Here is a 7384-nt window from a genome sequence, read left to right on the forward strand (position 1 = left end):
AAGTGTTGAAATTTAAGTGTTGCAGCTGGTGGAAAAAATTAAAAATGAAATAAGTAAACTTAAAAAAAATTAAATAAAATACTCAAACTGAAAAAAAAGAGGAAAATGTAAAACTACCTGAGAAACAGGACTTCTCTTGTGTGAAAAGATTATATATTGCAATGCTAACCAGTTATGCTAATGTCTCTGGTCTCAGGGGACAGCAGCCAGGGGCTTTGATGAAGTTCCCTATTCTTTTGTGTTTGTCTTTTTCTTTGTTTGTGTGTATGTGTGGTTTTTGCAAGGTTATTTGGTTAAGTGACTTGCCCAAAGTCATACAGCTAGGTAATTATTGTCTGAGTCTGCATTTGAACTCAGTCCTCCTGACTCCAGGTTCACTGCACCGCCTGGCTGTCCCCTGAGTTACCTATTCTTAAACACTGAGTGAAATTCCCTTCTAAATGTTCCTACATGATCAAAGAGAAAACTGCCACTGTCCCCATTTACTTGAAATGACATAAAATGTTTGAAATGCTTTCAGGAATTTATTTGATTTTTGAATTAAGATCTGGTTCCGCCTTTTTTTTTTTTTTACAATGGGATGGGGTGGAAGGTTTCTCTTCAAGTTTCTTCAAGTGACTTAGCAAGGTAAGAATATGGAAGGAAATGAACAGGTGAGTCTTGCACTTTTGTGTCATTAAGAAAAGCTAATGAAACTGGTTATTTGAATGAGAGAACTTCAAAATGTGGAGTATAAGTAACGAGATCATTAACAAATGGAGGCAATTGGAGTTAAATTTTTATTCTTGATTTTAAAATAAAAGAAACTAGAGATGTCATGGAGCTGAGAGAGGGCAGGGTCCAGTAGGAACAGGCAGTAGAGGTCAGATTTTGAAGGATGAGGAGGTCATTGCCCCCCAGCATCATTCAGGACCACTTCAGAACATCCAGTGTCAGAACAGTGGTGACCAAACCAAATTGTGAGGGATTCAGAACAGAAGCAAATTTGGAAGCAAAATGGATTAGAGCAAAATGGATTAGGACCCAAGAGTGGATTGAATAAATCTACTTGTGGGCAGGAGGTAGTGATGCCACAGCCTTAGAGGAGAGCAGGGCATGCAATCAGTGAGAAGATGCAATTGGGCTGGAGGACTCTGCAGAAGCCAGAGTCAATGGAGAGAATTCGAGAAACCTTGCTGCTCACACTAGTCCAGTGTCTCCAATTTGGACAACTCCAACAAGGCTCCTGGTGCTCCAGTGAGAGATGAGGAAACAGCCCTGCAGGAACCTGCTAGAAAGATGGACAAGGATCAGCAAGGAAGCTGAACTGAGTGGGAAACGAGTGAAACTGGAGCTCCAGGGGATGATACCCATTCTTTTCTACTTTTCTTCCTGCCTTCTGGGTCCTTATCTTCCTAAAGCCAGGTTCCAAAGTCAAAACATTTCATTGATATAACTTTACTGCTTAACCTTCCCAGCCAATTTTGTCTGAAACCAACCTGATATGATTTTCTTCAGGTCAGTACTCTCACTTTTTTAAGCAGAGGCATCTATTGGTACCATGTTTTTGGAATGAATTTCCTTAAATTGTCTATTGTTGTTCTCATTCCCCCAGCTGCAAACTTTACACAGTGACTGCAGGGAATGCAATATGAAGTTCACCATGGCAATTCCTCTCTGCTGCTCCCTCTACTGCTACAAATATATTTCCATCACTCCTGTTTGTTTTTTACAAGGCAATGGGGTTAAGTGACTTACCCAGGGTCACAGCTAGGAAATTATAAAGTGTCTGAGGCCGAATTTGAACTCAAGTCCTCCTCCAGGGCCAGTGCTCTATCCACTGTGCAACCTAGCCACCCCCTATCACTCCTATTTGTAAAACTCCTTCACTTCATTGATCTGCCAGTTCTGAGGTGAATCCATTCACTTGATTCTAAGCCCTCCACTCTCTGGTTCCAAGCTTATCAATGTTTTCCTAAGTCCCAGATTTTATAGATTTTTCTTAATCTTGATGACTGCCTCAAAGTCTGCATTTGTCTCTTGGTTCCCTCCTGGATCCTCTGGGTTTTTGTGCCACAACTTGTTGCCTTTAGGTCAATGGAATCCAATTCAGAAGACTTGAAGAGGCCTCAGACACGAGGATCTCCTGCAGTTACTGTCTGAAAAGCACTCCCACATGATAACCACGTGGTGGTCTAGTCTCTGTCTGAGCACCTCCAAGGTGTGAAAAGGAACCTGGTTGTTCCAGAGGTGCCATTGCCCTTCTCCATAGGCCTGATCTTTACTGAGGGGAAATCAGCCTCTGTGCAATGTTCTCTCAGCTGCTAGTTGTGCCTGCTGGGACTCCTCTTGGTCATGTTAACTAAATTTCTACTGAGCCTTCTCACACCTGGCCCTGAGAAAGCAGGCCAGAGACAGAGGGCAACCTGGTGTTGACTCCAATGAGGTCTGCAGGGCTGAGGTGTCCTTCACCACAGGGGCTTCAGGTCAGGGCTATCTCTAGAGCAGCCTGGGGAGAGAGAGGCTGGAATCTGGGATGAAGGGATGGAGCTTCATGTCTCCCTTCTGCTGCTTCCTACCTTTATGACTGGACAAATCTCTGAACCTATTTGGTCTTCAGTTTCCCAGTCTGTAAAGTATAGAGCCCTTTATTTAGAGCCTTTCCAGGGTTAACTTTGCTCTCCACAAAATTTGAAGTTTAACCCTAGCTGGACTGATTGGGCAAGAAACAGAGAAACCCTAACGGATGGGCCCAGGTTCTGTTTCTGATAACGATGTCACTAGAAATTCACATGTTCATATTTCAGGCGGTTCAGGACCAACCACAGGCTGACACTGTTCTCCTTTTCATTCATTTGAATAATTAAGCCTTTTCCTTTTGCTTTTCTTTAGTTGTGGCTGAGTCTTTGTCACCCCATTTGTCCTTTTCTTATTAAAGGAAATGGAGTGGTTGGTCATTTCCTTCTCCAGCTCATATTTTAGATGAGGAAACTGAGGCCAATGGGGTAATGTGACTTGGGCAGGGTCACGCAGCTAGTTACTATCTGAGAATTTGAACTCAGGTCTTCCTGACTTTAGGCATGGGCCGCATTCACTGAGGCACAACCCTGCCCCTTTTATGGGGAGACAAAGTCTTTTCTGATTCCCAATTCCATTTCCTGGTGTTTGGTTCATTGTCGAGGCCCTGGTTCTCTATCAAGCCTGGGCCATTATCTCCTTCAGGTTTAACGATTTCCCAGGTATGATAAGCACATCCACGCTCAGGATGATTCACTTGTGTGAGATTTATTAATGGTCCAGTTAGGTAAGCAAAGGCAGTAAAACTGAGTCATGAACAGAGAGAGGCAGAAAGGAAAAGAATTCCTCTAAGCATGACACAAGTTGAAGGAATGATTCAGCAGACAGGGCTCCAATTCTCCCCATGATTGCTGTAATAAGAACATGCTGCATCACTGAGGCCTCTGGCTTTCTCTGCCTGGGCGCCTGCCTCACAGCCTCCAGGCATCCTCAGCTGGGAAAGGTCCCGGTAGAAGCCTCCTTTCCCCTGAAGGAGCCCCACGTCTGCTTTCCCAGTGGAGGCTGAAGCAGGCTTTGTAAGCAGAGCAGGCGGGAAGCCAAGCCCCTGTGTGTCCGTTATGGGGGGGTGCGTCTGCCTGGGGGGAAGAGGATCCTCGCGTTTAGCTCCACGAAGGTGGCAGAGTCCCGAAAGTGACAGGTGAGCACGGTGTGCCCTAGAGAAGCGGCCAAGCCCCAGGGAGAAGACAGCCCTGGAGAGCCTGCGGGCGAGGGCAGCCCAAGGGGGGCGGAACCCTCAGCAACAGGGGCCTTTGTGTCACTGCCAGACTGGGCTGATCGCAGCTGGGACGGAGGCCATGAACAGGGCGGTGCAGCCCCCCCCCCCCCCCCCAGGTTACAGGTTTCTCCAGTTCTCTGACTCCTTCCGCTCTGTGAGGGGAAATCTGCCTCCGTTGTGAGGGGGGGACGGTCCCACTGGGGACGGTGGGAGGCTGGAGGGCGGGGGGGAGGGGACCTTCTTTTTCTCTGGGGCAAGTAGAAAGCAAGGGCCCTTCGTCGTCCCAGGCCGCCCGGGGTCCGAGGCTCCTCGGGGTCCCAGGCCGCCCGGCGGGGGCTTCCCTCCGGGTCACTTTCGCTTTTGGTCTCCCCATCTCTGCCGCCTCATCCTGCCCGGACACCGGTGACGTACAGTGGCTGCCAGCGGCGCAGCCAATCAAACGTTCAGGGCCGCTCGGGGCCCCGGCCTCCCTGCTTCAGCCCCCTGCCCCGCGCCGAGGGCCATGGAGCCCCCGCTGTGCTCCCTCTTCCTGGTGGGGGCCCTGGCGGTGAACAGGACACGGGCAGGTGAGGGGAGACCGGGGTGAAGGGGTGGCCTGGCGGCTGGACCAAGGGTTTCCCTTGGGCTCCCCGCCGAGCTGGAAGGAAGGAGCCCGGGGATGGGGTACGGGGGGGGGGGCAGTAGCCTGACGGGCCGCGGCGGGGCTTGGGAGGGTTAGTGCAGGGGACGTGGAGGCAGCGGTGCCGGGGGGGAGGGGGCCTCAGGAAAGGGCAGAACCCCCAGGCCCCCCCAACTCTCGAGGCCGGGGACAGAGAATCCGGGGCCGCTTTGTTAAGCAGGAGGCTGAGGATGAGGCTGGGGCAGGTGAGGACACGAGGGGGGCTGAGGGGGGACGTGGGAGAGCCGGGAGTCCGGCCCAGGGGTGGGGGTGGAGGGCTGGGGGCCGAGGAGCACCCTAGCTGGGGTCCCCGAGAGCGCGGAGTGATCTCCAAGTCCAGGAGTGTGAGGATTGAGGTGGAAGGGGCCCTGTGGGGCGGGGCGGGGGTTCGAGTCTCCTCGGCCCCCCCATCCCCCAGGCTCCCACTCCCTGAGATACTTCTCCACCGGCTGGTCCGGCTCCGAGCTGGGGGGGGGGCCCGGCTTCGTGGCCGTGGGCTTCGTGGACGCCCGCGAGTTCGTGCGCTTCGATGGCGCCCGTGGGAAGGCGGAGCCGCGGGCGGCCTGGATGCAGCAGGTGGACGGGGAGGATCCGGAGTACTGGGAGCGGAACACGCGGGTCTTTAAGAGCGTGGCGCAGGGTTTCGGAGCCGGCCTGGAGACCCTGCGCGGCTACTACAACCAGAGCCGGGGGGGTGCGTGCCGGGGGGGCTCCGGGGGGGCGGGCGGGGCTGGGCCACGGTGGGGGGGCAAGTGGCGGCCCTGACCCGCCTCCCCCCCCCCCCAGGCGTCCACACCCTCCAGTTCCTGTACGGCTGCGAGGTCTCCCCCGACGGGCGCTTTCTGCGTGGGTTTTCCCAGTCTGCCTACGACGGACGGGACTACCTGGCCCTGGACACCCAGACCTGGACGTGGGCCGCGACCCAGCCCCAGGCAGAGATCACCAAGCGCAAGTGGGAGGCGGGCAGTGTGGCCGAGAGAAGGAAAGCCTACCTGGAGGAGGAGTGTGTGCTGTGGCTGCAGAAGTACCTGCAGATGGGCCGGGGGGCGCTGACCCGGGCAGGTACTCCCCTCCCCTCCCCTCCCCTCCCCTCCCCCGTGGGCGCGGCACTCAGGGCCCTGCTCCCTCAGCCCCACTCGGGACCCCCGCGCACCCCGGGACCTCAGGGCCTGGCTCATCGGATGTCACCCCCCACCCCGCCTCGTGCCCCTGGAGAGGAGGGGAAGGGAGAGCCTGACACCGCCTCTGCCCTTTGCCCCCAGACCCACCCTCTGCCCGAGTGACCCGCCACACTGGCCCCCTCGGGGAGGTCACCCTGAGGTGCCGGGCCCAGGACTTCTACCCCTCCCCGATCTCTCTGACTTGGCTGAAGGAGGGGGAGGAACAGCTCCAGGACATGGAGTTCATTGAGACCAGGCCTGGGGGAGAGGGAACCTTCCAGACGTGGGTCACCACGGGGGTGCCCCCGGGCCAGGAAGGGAGCTACACCTGCCGAGTCCAGCACCAGGGCCTGGCGGAGCCCCTGACCCTGAAATGGGGTAAGGACACTGGGGGGGGGGGGGGGGCTGGGAGCAGGGCAGAGGGAGGTGGGGGCAGGGCCTGTCACCTCCCTTTTCCCCTCAGAGCCTCCACCCTCCTCCACCTGGACCATCCTGGGGGTCATTCTCGGGGTCCTCCTCCTCCTCACTGCAGTCATTGTGGGGCTCGTGACCTGGAAGAAGAGCTCAGGTGGGCCACCCTGGAGGGGCCCCCCAACCCGGAAGGGCCCTCTGTCCCCACGGCCTCTATTTCCCATGTTAGGGCCCCATAGACAGGCCCAGGCCCCAAGACTCCAGATGGACAGACCTGTGTGTGTGTGTGTGGGGGGCAAAGGCAGTGGTCCCACAGGCTGGGGGAGAGGGGCTTCAGCCTCAGGTCCCAGGGAATCCAGGGATTTCAGCCAAAGGAGCTGGGGGTCTGGGGGGGGGGGGAGTAGAGAAGGTGGAGACCAGCCTTGGAGAGCACAGATGTAGGGTCTGAGGGGGGGGGGATGGGCCCCTTTGGGGGACCTCTTTTCCTCCTTTCTCCTGCATCTAGATGCTGGCCTGGGCAGAGGGGGACAGGGGAGCAGCCTCAGTTGACATTTGCTGTCTCAGGACTAACCAGCAACTTCTGAGCCCTCCCCATGGCCTCCTCTCCTGGGTTCCTCACTGGATGGTTTTTGTTCTCCAGGTGAGGGGCCAGGCCATGAACAGGAGGAGGAGGAGGAGAAGCTGCCCCCAGGGATCTGCCTTGGGGGTTCTTCCCCCCCCCCCATCCCCTGGTTCTGGAGCCTGTCCCTGACTGTCCAGTTTCCCTCCTTTGTCCCCAGGCAATAACAGTGACCCAGGGCTATGATCTCTCCCTCTCACCCAAAGGTGAGACTCCCTGGGGCCCTGGGAGGGGGAGGGGCTCAGGTAAAGCTGAGGGGGGATAGTCTGAGGATAGTGGGTTGAAGCCAGTCCTTCAGAATGATGGGAGGCTGGGGGCCAGAGAGGACAGAGGATCTCCCTCTCTTTCATCTTCAGCTTGAGAGACTATCCTGGTATGGACCTGAGAGAGAAAAACTGAGTCCCCCAGTCCTGCTTTGCTCCTGCTGACCTTTGGCTTCTCTCCCAGCCTTGGCCCCAGTGACAGCATCCATCCTCTCCTAGCCACACCCTAGGCAACCTCCTTACTGTCTTCTCTCCCATAGCAAAGGCCTCCCCCTGATCCTCTCAAACTCCCTCACTCCCCCACCTCCTTTCTTTGGGCTTGTCTCCTTTTGCAGGGAGACACCAAGAGTGAGGAAGGGCCAGTAGCATTTCGAGACTCCTCCCCCACCCATGCTGGATGGTGCACTGACTTCTGGGAGCTTTGTCTGCTGCAGAACCTGCCTAGGAGATCTTTGGTCTTGAATCTTCAGCTTTTCTCCACCATGGCCATTGAGCTTTACA

General features: G+C 55.6%; 1 protein-coding gene across 1 annotated transcript; it reads left to right on the top strand.

Moving 5' to 3' along the window:
- Positions 1-4259: 4259 nt before the first annotated feature.
- Positions 4260-6787, top strand: LOC141511089 (BOLA class I histocompatibility antigen, alpha chain BL3-7-like). Its single transcript, XM_074220392.1, has 6 exons — positions 4260-4338; positions 4849-5124; positions 5217-5492; positions 5693-5968; positions 6054-6158; positions 6642-6787. The coding sequence occupies exons 1-6, from the start codon at positions 4275-4277 to the stop codon at positions 6785-6787; spliced, it is 1143 nt and encodes a 380-aa protein (XP_074076493.1). The 5' UTR covers positions 4260-4274.
- Positions 6788-7384: the final 597 nt, after the last annotated feature.

Source organism: Macrotis lagotis, chromosome 2 (genome assembly GCF_037893015.1).
Source record: "Macrotis lagotis isolate mMagLag1 chromosome 2, bilby.v1.9.chrom.fasta, whole genome shotgun sequence".
Classification (NCBI taxonomy): domain Eukaryota; kingdom Metazoa; phylum Chordata; class Mammalia; order Peramelemorphia; family Peramelidae; genus Macrotis; species Macrotis lagotis.